Genomic DNA, 18,320 nt, shown 5'->3' with positions numbered 1-18,320 from the left:
TCATTTCCATTTCATCTGGTCCTGATGGCGAACGACGACCTTGTGGAAATTAGAGGCGTTTAAATAATGAGACGATTCCGGTACCCCATTCCACCCATCCAAGACTTGGCGCGAATCTTATCAAGACTTATTACCAAATTCCGGTAGCTGCCGAGGATATTCCAAATTCAGTAATTTGTACAACTTTCGGACTCTTCGAGTTCATGCGGTCTATATGGCGCAAAGCTTCTAGAGATTCACCCAAAATGTCGGCATTCGGACAGTGAGCTAGTTAGTGTCCTGCAAATATTTCTGGCTGTTCATGAACAAGGACGTAAATTCTGTGAATACATCGCATGCTCGGAGTGTAAAGTCGTGCCGGCTAGGAAAGAATTAGCTGCATTCCCTAAGTCAATAAAGCGCTCACAACAACATCTCAACATTGTGGGCTCTTTGGGGAACACACAAATACTACAAATATTGCTTCACGATCATTGACCGATTTACGCGATGATCTGAGGCAATACCTCTGAAAAACATTACAGCACAGTTATGTGCTGAATGTTCTGTCGAGAGCCGTAATTATCGGAGATCAGGAGTGCAATTTGGATCCGCTCTTTTCTCAGAGCTCGGAAAGCTCTTTGGATTCAAATGTGAGTGGTCAACCACATGCCATCCCCAGTCCAATGGGATGCTAGAACGTTAGCATCGGACGCTGAAGGCAGCCATTATCTCGCACGACGAGCGGTCTGTTCGCAAGTCTTGCTTTTCGTTCTGCTTGGCCTCCTTTGCAACTAGCCCTGGTGCACTGGTGTACGGGGAAAAACTACGATTACCGTCGACTTGGTTCTCGACAAGAGAGGTGGGCTTGGAGAGACCGGATTGTTGCGTCTGCTACGGGAGTCCGTTTTCAGATTGTAGCAGTCCCGTCAACTCGTCACGCGCGACCAGTGGTGCACATCCCTAGGGGGCTCTGCACTCACGTTTTGGTGAGGACTCATGACGAAAGCTGCTGCAGCCACCATTCGAGTGCCCCTATAAATCCGCGGGCGTTGAAAGCACGCGTTCGGTCTGGACGTCGCACAGTGCATCGTTTAGTGGACAAAAATTCAAAATCGAAATATAATTTGACGAGTTTTTTTTACTATTTGGTCGTCGATAACAAGAGCGAAAGTTGAGTCATCTTTCTTTTTGAAATAAAATATTTCTGTCACTAATTTTTCCTACATTTTCACGCATAAACGCAACTTGGATGAAGTGGCGTTTCACAACTGGTGTTCTTTGTGATCGACGTATCAACGAACGTCTCAAATCTAAAATTTACTGCAATGTCGTCCTTCCTGTCGCTCTCTATGGTTCTGAGTGTTGGTCGACTATAAAAGACAATGAACGGCGTCTTACGATAATGAAGACGAAGATGTTAAGTTAGACTAGTGGCGTCACACGTTTTGATCACATCCGAAATGAGGATATCTGCGATCGATTTGGAGTTGCACCGATCGTGGAAAAATTACGAGAGGCGTCTTCGATGGTATAGTCACGCAATTCGTGCTAACGAGAATTCACTTACCAAGATTGGTCTGAAGATCGAAGTCGATGGTAAACGACCAAAAGGCAGGCCTAAACAACGGTGGCTTGATACACTGGATGGGGATTTAAAAGCTTCGAGCTTGCACCCAGATCACGCATTTGATAGAGCCAAATGGCGAAACCGATCACGATGAGCCAACCCCGCTTGTGAACGGGGCAAAGGCTGAAGAAAAAGAAGAAGACTAATTTTTCCTGCTGGCCTGTAAAGTTAGAATAACTACCATTATTGAAGTTTTAACTTTCAAGAAACTTTTAAAAAGTTTCCAAATATCCTTTTGCAATTGCTGCATATTTCAGTTGCTTCATGTGTACTCTTTGATTTGCCGTGTAGCTTGTATGGGTCTGGTGCGACTTGTGAGGTTATATCATTTGCTAGGCGGAGCTACCATAAAAGAACATCCGGCGGAGTTGTTTTAAACGGAGGAAAGATAAGATAAGAGTTGCAAGGAAAATTCAGCTATATAAGTAGGTTATTTTGCCTCAAGCTAAAAACAAGTCGGGAAACCGGAAGCTGGACGCTTCAGGTACGAAAGGTTTTGTGCATTTCTTAGTACGTAGCACGTAATATATGCATATACAATATTATGCGAGAATATCTACTTTCGGATGATATTGACATTTATAGCCTTGAATTTGCAAAGAAGCGACAACTTTGACGTATTATAACTTTGTTAGCAATAGTGCGATTTCCACCAAACTTGGTAACATCATGCTCATCACACCCTATATTGTTGCGAAATTTCGTGGTCCTAGCATGAATTTAAGGGGGGTTTTGCAGCGAATTACTAAAAATTATAGTAATATACTATTATTAACTTTATTTGTGCAGATATCAGTGTGGAAGGTATTTCGGAGCCCAGGCACCATATAGTGGCAGCGTCTTGATTTTTTTCAGATTTTTCGGTTGGGTAGTTTCTGAGAATGGCCCCCGTAAAGGAATCGTCACTTTCAACCCCCCGCACTCCCCACCTTTCCAACAAATGTCAAAACTAAGACCGGCTTCGAAAAGTACTAACTGAGACCTTTAATTTGATACCCCACATGACTATATTTGATGAAAAAAAAAATTATACCCCCCTTTTGCATGTATGGGGACCCCCCCTTAAATTCGACGTAAGAGAATGTAACTCACTGTATGCGTGAGCGTTCACAGTTCCCACCTTTTTACCAAATTTGGTGTCAATCGCTATAACTGTTTCCGAGAAAAATGCGTGTGACGGACAGACAGACAGACAGACGGTAAACCGATTTTAATAAGGTTTTGTGTTTACACAAAACCTTAAAAATGAACGAAGTCGGTAGAAATCCCAGGAAATTTCATCTACGCTTTTTGGCTCCCCATGATATGTGCAGTTGCCAATGGACCCTATAAGCAATGCAGCTGGATTGCGCCAGGTGGACTTTGTGGAAGACTTCAAACTTCATTCAGTTTCGCTAACTGAAAACGCGAGTAAATGAGCTGCAGATAGGGCTATAAAGTTTTCGGCTATTAATCAGCAGTCATTTTTGAATCCTCACCAGGCACTACATTGACGTAGATTTGTCCAAAAGGAAGTATACATTTTTGTGGTCTGCGATTAACGGTGTGCATAAATACTGCTTTCCCAGCTTAACTCATTAAATTTGGAGAAAATGCTTTGTCACGATATCAAAATGTTGCAGATGAAATTTCCTCTTGCGTAGATCCTTGGGCAATTTTTTCAGAATGTTGGGAATATTGTTTATATAATTCGGGAAAATATTGTTAACATGAAGGGAAGAGTTAAAACTAACATGCAAATCGGGACTCAATGACAGTACTAACTATAGCCAGTACACGCATCAAGTACCCGTGCAAATTAAAAATATTTTCTATTTGCGGTTTTAAGACCCCAGATGGCAAATCAATGCATGGCTTTATCGTTTTTAAAGTCCATTGTGGTTCACTGTCTGTCACCTGGACTTTTCTCAGAAACAGTCCGCCTATTGACACGAAATTTTAGTAGAAGATTAGGTACTGTGTTTCCTACACATATAATTCATCATAGTGTGCTGAGCGTTGAACTTGAGGTGGGAGGAGGGTGCAAAATGGTTTTTCACCGAATATAGCCATCTAGGGTGTCAAACATAAGGTCTCGATTAGTACTTTTCGAAGCAGATATTAGTTTTGGCATTGGTTGCAAAGAGTCTGAGTGCGGGATTCCGAAAGGATTCAATTACTTGAAGGATCCTCGTTACTATATCTACTCAAATAACGTTATAATAGCATATTATTATATTTTGAAAATTTACTGCCAATTCCCTTTAAGTTCATCCTAGATTCCCAGCAATATAGGTTTTAATATGAAACATCATACCGGAAGGTTTTTGGGAAGTGATATAACATATTATTATAGCAGGTCAAAGTTACATTTTTCACGTCAAATTGCTACTCCCTAAGAGATAAAATCTCAGTTGATGTAATCAAATTGAATATTGAGTATATTCAACGTCTATACACTACGAGCTATGTATAAATGAAATCATCGTGTACCCAAATGTTCATACATAAAAAATCATACAAAAATCAACAAAATCAAAACTTGAAGCACGGACCTTCCGATTTCAGACTTCTTAGTGTTTAGCTAGGGTTCAACCCGGAACGGTGGGGGCAGAAAACAATTTTGCACTCACCGAATCCTCCATTCCTAACGCGGTCTTTTTGTTTTTATTCCTTCTTTCTTGGTTGAGGGTTTTTATAATGTTTCTAAAATTAAAAAAATGTGGTTGTCCATAACATGTATGCAATGCATGCGTTTTGGTGCACTTGCATTTTAGAAAATACATTTTCTTTAATATTAAGACAGTCATCCCGTGTGAAGATCGTTTACTGTTTGTCTGTCCGTCACACGCGTTTTTCTCGGAGACCCTTGTAGCGATTGACACCCAATTTAGTAGAAAGGTGGCAATTGTGAACGCTCACGCATATAGTGAGTTACATCCTTTTACGTCAAATTTATCCCCATCCTTGCAAAAGGGGGATGTACATTTTTTTTTCATCAAACATAGTTATGTGGGGTATCAAATTAAAGGTCTCGGTTAGTACTTTTCGAAGCGGTCTTACTTCTGACATTTGTTGGAAAGGTGCGGAGTGCGGGGGGTTGAAAGTGATCATTTCCTTAACGAACCCATTCTCAGAAACTACTCAACCGAAAAATCTGAAAAAAATCAGGAGGCTGCCACTATATGGTTCCTAAGCTTTGAAATACCCTCCATACCGATACCTGTTAAAGTTAATAATACTACATTACTATAATTTTTAGTAATTGACAGGAAAACTCCGTTAAGCAATGTAAGCTACAGTATAGAGCATGACCTTGCCGAATTTGGTGAAAATTGCACTATCAACAACAAAGTTGTACTAAGTCAAAGCTGTCGCTTCTGTGCAAATTGAAGGCTTTAAATGCCAATATCACTTGAAAGTGGATATTTTCACATAATATATGCATATATTCCGTGCTACATACTAATGGGACAAATACACACCCAAATCGCTTTATAAAAGAAGTATACAAAGCCTTTCATACCTGAAGCGTCTAGCTTCCGGTTTCCCGATTTGTTTAAGGTTTCGTTGAGATGAAATCTGCTGACATAAAATTATTGGAAAAGTGGCAACTGTGAACGCCCACGCATGCAATAAGTTATATCATTCTACTTTGAATTAAAGGGGAGGGGGGTGAACATTTTTTTTACCTTATTAGTACTTTCCGAATCAAGTATTAGTTTTGAAGGCAGTTGCGAAATGGGGGAGTGAACCGGCCATATGGGCTCTCTTATATAATGGGGCCATTCTCGAAAACTACCCACCAGAAAAATTGTGAAAAAATCGTGAAGATGCTCCTATATAACAGCCAGGCTCCGAAATATCCTGCATAACGATATATGCTCAAATAAAGTTAATAATACAATATTAAAATATTTTTCAAAGTTACTGTGAACTCCCCTGAAATTCATCCTAGACCCATAAAGTTTCGTATTAATATAGGATGATTTTGGTGGAAATACTGTTATTAAGAAAGTTACAGTAAAGTTGTCCCTTTTGGTTCAAATTGGTACTTCATAAGAGGCAAAATGTCAGTACCACATCGAATTGAATATCAGCAGAAGAACTGAATAAAGATACAAATGCAAATTTGTTACCATATATTTGTTAATATCTTGAGCATACGTAATATTTTTTTCAGACCGATATCATGGCTCATTATTGAAGTATACAGCAACTAATCCATATATCTACAAAAAAAAGTGTTTTTCGGGTACCACGCCATCTTAAAGAAAAAACAAAACCGGAAGCTTGCGCTTCGGGTATAAAGGTTTTGTGTTTATCTTATGTAAGAAACTTCAACCCACAGCTGCAAATCCAACCCATTCCTTCATATTTTTCCAAACTACAAAACATACGTACATATTACAGCCACAGATGTTATACTCAACCTAAACAAACAAACTACCTATTTCCGAATACTGTACATTTATATGCACGTATGTAAACTCGTACCCATATTTCCGATTTACTTCGTGCACAAAAGGATACATATCTACACATATAGTACGTATATTAAATACGGCTAGTTTAATGTACAAATATATCTATCTCAATTAGACACTACCCGCAAACTTCATTAGCACGCATTTCTGGTTGGAGCAATCGATATTCATATACAAATGTCTAAACAAGTCGGGAAACCGGAAGCTGGACGCTTCAGGTACGAAAGGTTTTGTGTATTTCTTAGTATGTAGCACGTAATATATCCATATATTATGTGAGAGTATCCACTTTCGGGTGATATTGACATTCATAGTCTTCAATTTTCGAAGAAGCAGCAAATTTGAGGTATTACAACTTTGTTAGTAATAGTGCGATTTCCACCAAACTCGGTAAGATCATGCTCTATATTATAGCCTATATCACTGCAAAATTTCATGGTACTAGGATAAGGGGGGTTTCTAATCAATTACAAAAAATTGTAGTAATATACTATTATTAACTTTATTTAAACAGATATCGGCATGGAAGGTATTTCGGAGCCCAGGCACCATATAGTGGCAGCCTCCTGATTTTTTTCAGATTTTTCGGTTTGGTAGTTTCTGAGAATGGCCCCCTTAAAGAAGTGATCACTTTCAACCCCTCGCGCTCCCCACCTTTCCAACGAATGTCAAAACTAAGATCGGCTTTGAAAAGTGCTAATCGAAACCTTTAATTTGATACCCAACATGACTATATTTGATGAAAAAAAATTTACACCCCCCCTTTTGCATGTATGTGGACCCCCCTTAAATTCTACGTAAAGGATGTAATTCACTGTATGCGTGAGCGTTCACAGTTCCCACCTTTCTACCAAATTTGGTGTTAATCGCTATAACCGTCTCCGAGAAAAATGCGTGTGACGGACAGACAGACAGACAGTAAACCGATTTTAATAAGGTTTTGTGTTTACACAAAACCTTAAAAACTAAAACAAAATTCTTTGCGACCCCATTCATAAGAACTCATTTCGTTATGGTATTGATGAGCTGTCCGGATAGCTGAGTGATTAGAGCACAAGGCTACCATACGGAAGGTCGCAGTTCAAATCTCACTGGTGAAAGTGGGATTTGTATCGTGATTTGACGTCGGATACCAGTCGACTCAGCTGTGAATGAGCACCTGAGCCAGCGCAATGCTGACCACATTGCCTCCTACAGTGTACTGTAGTGCAACACACTTCAAGGCCCTGATCCAATATAATTGTTGCGCCAACGATTATTATTATATTATTGATGAATTGATATGTGATGATGTCATCATACAGTTTGTAGAATGCACGAAATTCACAAAAAATGGCAAAGTTTCACTCCCTATAACTTTGTTAATAATAGTTGGATTTTCTTCAAACTTCACCAAATTGTGCATAATGTTCTTCATTACAGCCATGCCAACTTCTTCTGGGATGAACATAAGGGTGTTTGCCGGGTAAATTTCTAAAATGTGGAAATATTCTCTTATTAACTTTATTCGTGCAGATATCGGAACTGGATGTGTTTTGAGGGCTAGATTTCGTAGAGATGCACCACTTTGATTTTTTTTCAGATTTTTCGGTTGGATAAGTTCGGAGAAAGAGACCTATTACACTTTTTGTGGGTCATATTTTGAACCCTCAGTCTCCAATCAAATATGGAACCAGTTTCGAAAAGTACTAATTGAGGCCTTTTGTTTAATACCCCACATGGCTATATTCTGTGAAAAAAACTTTGCACCCTCCATTCACATGTATGCTGAGCCCTTAAATTTAAGACAAAATGACGCCACTTGCTGCATGTAAAGGGAACAGCAGATCACATACTCTCACCAATTTTCGTGACAATCGGTCAAGCGGTTTCTGAATAAATCGAGTGTAACAGAAAAAACCTTAAAAATGACAAAAAATATCAAAAGGTAAACTTTTGTTGCGTTGATAAAACTGTTTTCTGTAAATTTTTGTGTTTTCCCGCCTTCTTTATTGTATAAAAAAACAGCCAGATGAATCGCAATTATCTTAGTTTGCGAACCGTAGAAATATGTTCTGAATAAGCCTTGGAAATTCCAAAGAACTTCGTTGGATAGATTTTGGGATATGGTGGCACTCAATTTTCAGTTTCGAGAATAACGCATTTAAAATCCTTGGTATCAATTCTCGCTCTTTTTGCGAAGTCATTCGAACGTCGTTCGGACTGGTAAATTTGCGCTTAATAACGGCGATCGACATAAACCATGTACGATACGTTCCCTGTTTAACACTGTAATTTCCGAACGACTCGGGATATCGAAATATCACTTTGCCTAAATATTCTTCATTCTATCTAGATACAATTAACGTAAAAAAAAAATCGATTCCACGGATCCAACACACAGGATGACATCCTTAAGTAGCAAGATTTTAAAAAGCAAACATTGTAAGACATAATGAGTCGTTATAATTGAATCAATTATAAAGGCGAAACATTTTTTTCGAACAGTATGCTAAGTATTATATACAGTAACTCCCAAGACCGATCACGCTTTAGCCGAGTGCATCTGCATTGTATGTAAATACAAGGTAAATGTATGGTATCGGGTTCTAACGGTCTCTAACTAACATCCGCCGCACCGCACATTAATTGCTACTCCCTCTCTTTGAATAAGTTCATTTTCGCATTACTCTTTTGTATCGACAGCAAACGTGATCGGCTTTGTTAGTTGCCACCTGAAGTAGAGAAAAACTTGCAAGAAGAATATATTTTCTTATGAAAAACAAAAAAAAAGTAAATTACAGTGGAAATGAAGAAGTCAAATAATATAAATTATTTTCCAGCCAAAAATAAAGAGGTCGGCTCGAAACTATTTTGCGTAATCTGCGAAGTCTAATGGTTGAAAATAAAGTTCAAATTAAACGCTCCATCAATTCAGACTTAAGGGGGTCATCCCGTGTGTCGGATCCGCGGAATCGAACTTTTTTTTCATCAAATATGGTCATGTGATATCAAATGAAAGGGCTCGGATAGTACTTTACGAAACGTCTTTTTCTGACATTAGGTAAAACGTAGGGGAAATAGGGCCCAAAATGTGTTCTTCAAAAAGAGAAACAGAACTTACCCAACCGAAAAAATCCTGGTTACCAGCGGTTTTTAATTTACGTAGGTGCTTTTAGGCAAGGAGTAAAGTGGAAATGCATGAAGAGACGTTAGACCAATTTGTCAATGCGGTAATAGACAATATTTGTTTATTTAGGATGAACACAGTATGTATGTCGTTATGTATGTGTATCTTAGGGTTTAGAAAAATATTGCGGAATAATTTGGATTCTTAGCTACATATGTATAATACGAATGGAAAATGTGCATAGAGAGTTGCTCAAATAAGATGAACACAAAACTTTTTACCTTCGAGCTTCTAGTATTCCGACTTGTTTCCTATGCTGTGTATTATATATTCTTTTAGATTGCGTGTATAAGAGAAGCAATGTCTAAAACGTGTGCAAGATATTGGGTTTGAAATATTTATACATTGAAACCTAAGGGCGTACTTAACTGTAATTTAATGGGATTATTAAATATACATGTAATTATTTTTCAATTCTTCAAAGTACTGTCCTTGAGCTTCTACACATTTTGTTCAGCGACTCTGCCATGACCAGTACACGCCCTGATGGGATCTCTACTATGGACGAAAATCGTGCTCCTTCCTATTTCTTCAGCCTTTGTCCCGTTCACAAGCGGGGTCGGCTCGTCGTGATCGGTTTCGCCGGTTTGGCTTTATCAAATGCCTGATCTGGATGCTATCTCGAGGCTTTTAAATCCCCATTCAGCGTATCAAGCCCCGTTGTTTCGGTCTGCCTTTTGGTCGTTTACCATCGACTTCGATGTTCAGACCAATCTTGGCAAGTGAATTCTCGTTAGCGCGAATTGCGTGACTATACCATCGAAGACGCCTCTCTCGCAATTTTTCCACGATCGGTGCAACTCCAAATCGATCACAGATATCCTCATTTCGGATGTGATCAAAACGTGTGACGCCACTAGTCTAATTTAACATCTTCGTCTTCATTATCGTAAGACGCCGTTCATTGTCTTTTATAGTCGACCAACACTCAGAACCATAGAGAGCGACAGGACGGACGACATTGCAGTAAATTTTAGATTTGAGACGCTCGTTGATACGTCGATAACAAAGAACACGAGTTGTGGAAAACCACTTCATCCATGTTGCGTTAATGTGTGAAGCATTTTTATAACACAGTTCTCCATTGGCTGATAGCGTTGATCTGAGGTATTTAAATCTCGTTACTTCTGGGCAGATCACTGCCGCTGGCAGTGATTGTGCCTGTTTCATGAGGCTCGGTCGTCAAAAATTTAGTTTTGTTTAGATTCAATCTGAGTGTTGCATGAGGCGATCATTTCATTTTTGGGCAAGTTACTCGAGATCTTTTTTGCTATTAAATACTAGAAAAACATCATCTGCACAAAGCTGTGTACAGGGCGCTGGACGTTGGATATCCCGTGTGACGGTGTTCATAACAAGAACAAAGGAGTGGTGAGAGGGCGGTTTTGATACACCCGTCGTATTTCGAACTTTACTTTTCGGATCTTGGTAGAGCAATTGAACCCACCGCACGAGTTCTTCTGGTACGTGTTGCCGTAAAGCATACCAGATGAGTTCGTGTGGCACACAGTTAAACACTTTCTCTAGATCCAAAAAACCAATGTAAAGAGAGCGATGTTTCTCACAATGTTTCTCCATGAGTAACCGTGCAGCATTGCGTCAAAACTTCTGCACTTTTTGACAAATCCGGCTTGATTCACGGTTATTTCAACGATTTCGCCTTAATCTGAGGCCACATCAGGACATAGTGGTGTTTGGCCAAGAACTCGCGAACTAATAGTGCGTTGTGGCAAGACGTGTTGTAATGATGGAGTTTCTAGGTAGGGAGATGCCTTTTCTTGTCCTGATTACCCTTTTCGGAGTTTCTCTTCAGCATATTCACGTCTGTCCTTCAGAAACAAACTCCTTATGGATCACTCTTTTACTGTCGGAAAAACAATGAGCATTGTTTTCATTTTTGATTTGCTCTTTCTTGCTTTTTTCGGCTTGGGGGACTGACCGGTGTGCCACTCAGAGCTCTATCGTTTTGTTTCTGGGCCATATTGAAAAGCTCGTGTTTCATCAATTTCAATGCGTTGCAGAAGTTGCACTCAATTTTTTTCCGTGACACGGTCGTCGTGTTTTACAATTATTGATGTCCTGTGGCTTCTACAGCTTGAAAAGGACTCAGATCCATTGGCAAAATTTATAGTCTGGATCTGTGAGATGAACCAAATGTAATGTTACGGTACCCAAATTAACGACTCATACTGATACCATGAAAGGCGTGGTTGTTCTAAGCGGGACGGTGGGCATATAAAAGACCGATAAAGAGTGTGTAACAACTTACCTGCCAAAGGAACTAGCCCTTAAAATTGATGGCGCTCATTATTAATTTTTTGTATAACAAATTCTGAAGCTTTTATTTATAAAAAGTAATTTAGACTTTGCATTTTATTAAAAGAAACGGTTTCAATTTCGTCACCTGTAATGTCGGTAAAGGAAGTCGGCAAATTAGATCCGTCACCTCGAGGTAAGGGATTGGCTCTGAAGATGGAGATAGTCGCGCTTAATTTTGAAGTATAGCAGTTAACATAACCAATTACGGACCTTTCTTGCTAATAATTTAATAAAATTATTCTATATAAATTTCTGAAGACTATTAATTATCAATTAATTTAGAACTGGCACGGTCTTGCAGAATGGCCCTAACGGGTTTTGACACACATTCCGCTATTGTAAAAATAATAATATTTTTTAGTTCAAAATTTATGGAATAGATAGATGTTCTTGTTTTTATTAAAAATGAATTTCGTAAACAAAATATAAATCTACAATATTTTGATCGCTTTAGAAAACACCCATAAGAATTTGAGGTGACATTTCTCAGAAACCGTTTGGATAAATTGTTTACATTTAATAGTTGTGTTGAAGGTAATGGCTAAACAAACAGTGGCAATAAAAAAAAGTTTAGTAGAAAAAGTAGAACAGTTAAACTTTGTATCAAGCCTGCAGTGTTTTGTTTTTGGTAATTATTTTTATTTAATCATGACTTTTATCAAAATATATAAAAATAAAATCGGGCATTCACTTATACAAGAGTCTGCGAGCTAACTTAGCTTTTTTTGATAAAATTTGGTTTTATTATTAAATATTAGCTGCCTTTGAGAATAAATACAAGGATTATAGTCATACAACTTTTCCATACCATTATTATAGTACGATTTGTCTTTAGCCTCAAAATAGGCCTCAGTTTGGCGAGCTAAATTTCTTTCCAGCGAGTATTCTTTTGAGGTTTGAGAAAAGGAAAAAGTCGCTGGGGGCCAGATCTGGAGAATAAGATGGCTGTGGAAGCAATTTGAAACCCAATTCATGCAATTTTGCTGTCTTCATTGATTATTTTCATTGATTTGTACATTGTCTTGATGAAACAGCACCTTGTTTTTCTTCAAATGGTGCCGGTTTGGCGCGATTTCATCCTTCAAACGCTGAAATAACGCTATGGAATAGTGGCTGTTGATGGTTTTCCATTCTCAAGATAGTCGATGAATATTATACCATGCGCATACCAAAATATTGATATCATAACCTTGCCAGCCGACTGTTGTGTCCTTGCACGTTTTGGAGTCGGTTCACCACGTTCAGTCCACTCAAATGACGATCGTTTTGATTCTGGTATGAAATAATGGTGCTATCTTTTGTCCACACATAAGTCATATATCGAATTCATATGAGCTTCAAACACTGCTCACAATCGTCAATTCGTGGTTATTTCTGGTCGATTGTGATCTTGCGTGACACTCACTTTGAGCAGAAATTTCGCATACTCAAATATTCATGCACGATATGCCAAACACGTTCTCTTTGGGGTCTCCACTGCGTGCTCGTCCTCGGTGCTCATTTCGCCTCCTTTAAACCTAACAAACAGCTTTTCAACGGTTAATTTTCCTGGTAAAAGGTCCGAGTAATGTTTGTCAAGTCAAGCCTTGGCTTCAACAGTATTTTTTTTCACCAAAAGCAATGTGTGTGTCTTAATAAAACACGAAATTTCTTTTTATCCACTTCAAACAAACAACAGTTGCTTTACTCAAAATGCTCTCTCCCACAAACTAACAGTCCAATAGCTGTCAGATTTGTACCCGTATCTTTTGAAGGTTAAAGTTAACTAAAAACAATATGGAGTTTATACTAATACCGCCATCTGTGTGTCAGACTACGAACTTCTCAGTCCATCTGGGATAATAATAATAATTTTTGTGCCACACTCAGTATATGACATGATATTGGAAAGACTGAAGGAAATATTCTCAGTGTTTACGAAGTTATACATAGCATATCTAAGTTGATTTTTCATGTGATTTTGTCATAAATTAGCATATTGTAGAATATTAGTATCAAATTAAAGTTATACTAACGGTTTAAATAGTATTCATGATATTACCTTTGGTCGCCTTTTGCAGCAATTAGGGAATATAGTATATACGGTTGTTACAAATCCCTTTGTGAGGCATAACGTGTGCACCACACCTATACACCTAGCAATGTTCTTCAACCCACTCCAAAATTTTACTAAAAGCGTGCACTTTTCCTCCACTGTTCAACGCCACGTAGTTCTAGGACATCCACTCGCCGCCCATTCTGGGATAACGGACTATTTAATGGCATAGTCCATAATTGAGTTGTCACCTTTTTTCAATGTATGACCTATCCGCTGCCGCTTTTGCCTTCTGATCAACACATCTACGAGTATTTAGCCCATTCGGTGTCGAAGTTTTCCATGCCATGGTGAATGCCCTGAGAATCCGAGTAACAGTGGCTGCCGGTTTCTATGTGCTTCTCCCATATAGTAGCACAGAGAAGTTTGGCCGGAACAGTCTCAACTTGATACTGGTTTTTAGGAAATTACACTTATATATTTTGGAAAAAACAGTGTAGGCATATCCATCCGCGTCTGGATAGCTGAGTGGTTATAGCACAACGTTAGCATACGGAAGGTCGCGGTTCAAATGTTACTGGTGGCAGTGGGATTTGTATCGTGATTTGCCGTCGGATACCAGTCAACTCAACTGTGAAATCTGCTGAAGCTGTCAAATCAGGGGTAATAATCTTGGGCGAGCGCAATGTTGACCACATTGCCTCTTATAGGGTACTATAACCCTGTAGTGTACCATTACGGTCTTGAATGAACTTCATACTTCATACTCCAAGGCCTTGATTCAATTGGATTGTTGGGTTGTTCATCTATATATCGGGAATCTCCGGTAAAGCGTAATAATACCTTTCTGGTATCGGTTCCCGGGATATACTGGTGGGTGTTCCGGATGCAGTAAGTACTAATCCGATGCCGGATTTGTGTTTGCTATCACTAGGCATACTACAGTAAAAAGTACAGTGCCACAAGGGTGGAAGGCGTAGTCTAGAGATTCCTACCGTCTCATTTCGCCTAGATACAACATATCTCGCCCGAACCCCCGCTCAAATTGGAGAAAGCCCTCGATGTGTTGATGTGCGTTCGTTCCAGAAATAAATCATAAACCGTTTTCGATAATAAAAAGTTTTATCCGTGAGTTCAGTTCCTAGTCAAGGCTTTGTTGACGTCTCGGTAAGTATAAATTTCTATCCCTTTTAGCCCCTTTTACGATAATTCTTAAACGTTAGTACAAAATTCACAGGGGAGTCATTACCTCAACGGTGTATTAAATTCAAATGCAGCTTAACAATAAATAATATTGACTTGAGGGAAGTTTACCTCACCTACACCGTGTAAACGGCCATCCAAATTATAATGGTTCTGCTCTCTTCTTCTTTCAAAGGCACTTGGGGGTGTCTATGCCAGAATTAGCGAAAAGTGGCATAATTACCGAATAGATTCAGGTCGAAGCTCCTGGAAGACTAATCTGAGGAGGTTTCCTTTTTGATTTGTGCTCTGATTTTAAAGCCTCACATAAATAAATGGGGGTGATGGCATTCCAAGAGAATTCTATAAACCATGTATCACGTATCAGCTTCGCTTGACCAGTGAGACGTTGTCTTTGAGCGGTCACAAACACTATCGTTTTTTTCGATGCTAAAAACTTATTAGTCAGTGATCAAAATAAATACTGTTTTTCTTTCTAATCTAAATCTTTAATTTAGGTCACGGTTAGGACGGTTAGTTAGTTTTTAATTCTAGATCGATGGGGTTTCCAAAAATTAAGCTTATTCTCCTTTTTAAGGTTTTTTTCCAAAACAAAACCTTATTAAAATCTGTATGTCTGTCTATCTGTCACAGGCACTTTTCTCAGAAACGGATATACCGATTGACACGAAATTTGGTGACAAGGTGGGACCTGTGAACCCCCAGACATGCAGTGAGTGATATCCTCCTACGTTGAGATTTAGGGGGTCCCCATACATGTAAAAGGGGGGTGTTTTCATTAAATCAAATGAAAGGTCTTAATTAGTACTTTTCGAAGCCGGTCTTAGTTTTGAGATTTGCTAAAAAGGCGGGGAGTGAGAGGAGTGGAAAGTGATGATTTCTTTAACGAACCCATTCTCAGAAACTACCCAACCGAAAAATCTGAAAAAAAAATTCATGAAGCTGCCTCTATATGGTGCCCAGGCCTCAAAATACTCTCCATATCGATATCTGTTGAAATTAAGTTAATAATCGTATATTACCATATTTTTGGGAAAATTGAATAAAACCCCCTTAAGTTTATCTCAGAGTTATAAAAGTTGGTGTTAGTATAAAATATAATATGAAGCATATTATCTTCAAGTTTGATCAAAATCATACTATTAGTAACAAAGTTCCAGTAGCTCAAAGTTGTCTTTACCGTGTAAATTTACAACCCGAAGTACTAAATCTGACATGCTAAATGCATATTCTTAACGGGCTACGTACAAACGGGATAGTTCTACTCTCAAATATACTCACACAAGAAGCAAACAAACCCGTTCATACCTGAAGCGCCCAGTTTCCATTTTCCCGACTTGTTTTTTGTTGAAAATTTCAAACTTTTTTGATAGCTCATTATATCATCTTAAAGTACATATGTATATTGAACAACTTTGAGTATTTTTTGTTATTGGAAAATAATTCACTGTTATGTTACAACTACCATAAAAAAAAATATATATTTACTTTTATCTTTTGCAGTGGTCAAAATTATCGATCATCTGGATCAATGGTTCAGTTGAATAACAGTGAAAAAAATATCCATTTTTCACAAAATCGCCGACATTCAAAGTAAATTTTTTCGATTTTTCTCTAAATAAAACGGTTGTTTTTGGACGCAATTTTTTATCGAAACTGCAGTTTTGTATATTGAACAAGCCGGCTAAGGCTTAATGTTTGAAGTTGATTTTGAAATTTTCTGGTTTATCCTATAAAAAGCTTATGCCACTTTGATTAAATTGGAAAACAAATAATCTGATATACTAACACATATCAAGAAGGACAAAAAATGAATCGTCCGGTTTGAGGCCGAGTTCTGCGCCTCTGTTAATGTATTGGGTGTCGTGTTTCTATAGCACTTATGTATGTGCTAATCGATGTAACTAAGCAACCAGTTGGAAACAACCAAAACATACATAAATAAATACGATAGAAAATTAATAAAGTGACATCGCGGGTATCAAATGAAATGATTAGTACTTTCTGAAGCCGGTCTTAGTTTTAACATTTGTTGGAAAGGCGGGGAGTGCCGGGGGTTGAAAGTGATCATTTCTTTAATGGACCCATTCTCGGAAACTACCCAACAGAAAAATCCGGAAAAAATCAAGAAAAGCCCTACATATCGATATCTGTTCAAAGAAAGTTAATTATAATTTTTAGTATTTAGCTGGAAACCCCCTTCAGTTCATCCAAGTAGCACCAAATTTTGCAGCAATATAGGCTAAAATGAAGAGCGTGATCCTACCAAATTTGGTAGAAATATTAATATTAGTAGTTATAATAGGTTAAAGTTGTTCAAGGCTTTGGATGCAAATATCACTTGAAAATGGATATTTTCACATAATATATGCATATATTACGCGCTACGTACTAATGGGGCAAATACACGCTCAAATGTCTTTATAAAAGAAATACACGAAACCTTTCTTACCTGGAGCGTCCAGCTTCCGGTTTTCTGACTTATTTGAGTTTTTAATGTTATTATTACGATTTTTTGGTTTTCAATTTTGCATACGAAAATAGAGTTTCTTTTGTTTTCCCTCCTCAACAAGAGTTTCATTTTATCCTTTTTCGTTCAATCTTTTTGAACTGTATCCAACAGACTACGTAACGTTATTATCGCAAAACAAAGCACACACAACTTCATTTACCACCTTCCTGAGCCCTTATGTATTTCGTACGACGGTGTCCGGATTTCACTTTTGCTCATTGTATGTATAAGTAAAACGATTGAATGGCAGATTTTCACTTCGAGATCAAATTTGCTCATTTGTCATTCTTTAATTTTTTAAAAATTAATGCCAACAAATATTGCTGTTTTTTGAAATTTTTTTATTTCCGTGAATAAAGCTTTGTAAATAAAAAGAAATCTACCGTTTACTTTCTTTGCCTATAATCTTAAAGGTCTGATAAGGAACAAACCTCTTACAATCCGAGGTTCATTTTGAGCTACTATATATGTATGACGAGAGTATTCTAACTTGCTGGAAATTATGGGGTCAGGATTCTATAATGGCCCTCCTGTATTAACAACAAGCTCTATTTAGCTGAGCTCGACGACTGGACATTGAAGCTAAGCATCTTCTTCGTAGAAATTTATTTCACCCCAAGATATCGTATAATATCAGTGTCACATTGAAGTCATTTGGATTTGTTTACATCCTCTTGTAACTAAATGATTATTATTATTATACATGCTTTTTGCTTATGGCTTTCCATCATTCAATGCAGTGTTCTATTTGAGTTAACTACTTTGCTATTTGACTAATTATTAAATTGTTGGTTGAGATTGATTGAAAGTACTAAAAACAAACAGAGAAAACTTAATAACCAATTATAAAACAATTCTAACAGTCTAAATGCACGGCAAATTTTTTTCCCCGCTTTCGTTTCCAAGAAATTTCATGAAGGATTTTTCTAATGTAAATTTTTCGGTAATATTTGAGCTCGGAAAATTTATAAATAAGAGATAATCCCACAAAATAACTAGTGGCAATA

At 37.9% G+C, this 18,320-nt stretch overlaps 1 protein-coding gene across 4 annotated transcripts in view; it reads left to right on the top strand.

Moving 5' to 3' along the window:
- LOC119655665 (oxysterol-binding protein 1) overlaps nucleotides 1–18,320 on the top strand; it is a 370,343-nt gene that overhangs the window by 36,147 nt on the left and 315,876 nt on the right. For 2 of the 4 annotated variants that reach the window (XM_038061651.1, XM_038061652.1), the window contains exon 2: nucleotides 16,305–16,394. The exons of the other annotated variants lie outside the window; for them this stretch is intronic. In XM_038061651.1, the coding sequence (XP_037917579.1) occupies nucleotides 16,305–16,394 (90 nt within the window). The remainder of the gene's footprint in view (nucleotides 1–16,304; nucleotides 16,395–18,320) is intronic. 4 annotated transcript variants of the gene reach the window in all.

Source organism: Hermetia illucens, chromosome 4, assembly GCF_905115235.1.
Source record: "Hermetia illucens chromosome 4, iHerIll2.2.curated.20191125, whole genome shotgun sequence".
NCBI classification, from domain to species: domain Eukaryota; kingdom Metazoa; phylum Arthropoda; class Insecta; order Diptera; family Stratiomyidae; genus Hermetia; species Hermetia illucens.
This window is presented reverse-complemented; position numbering and strand designations above follow the sequence as displayed.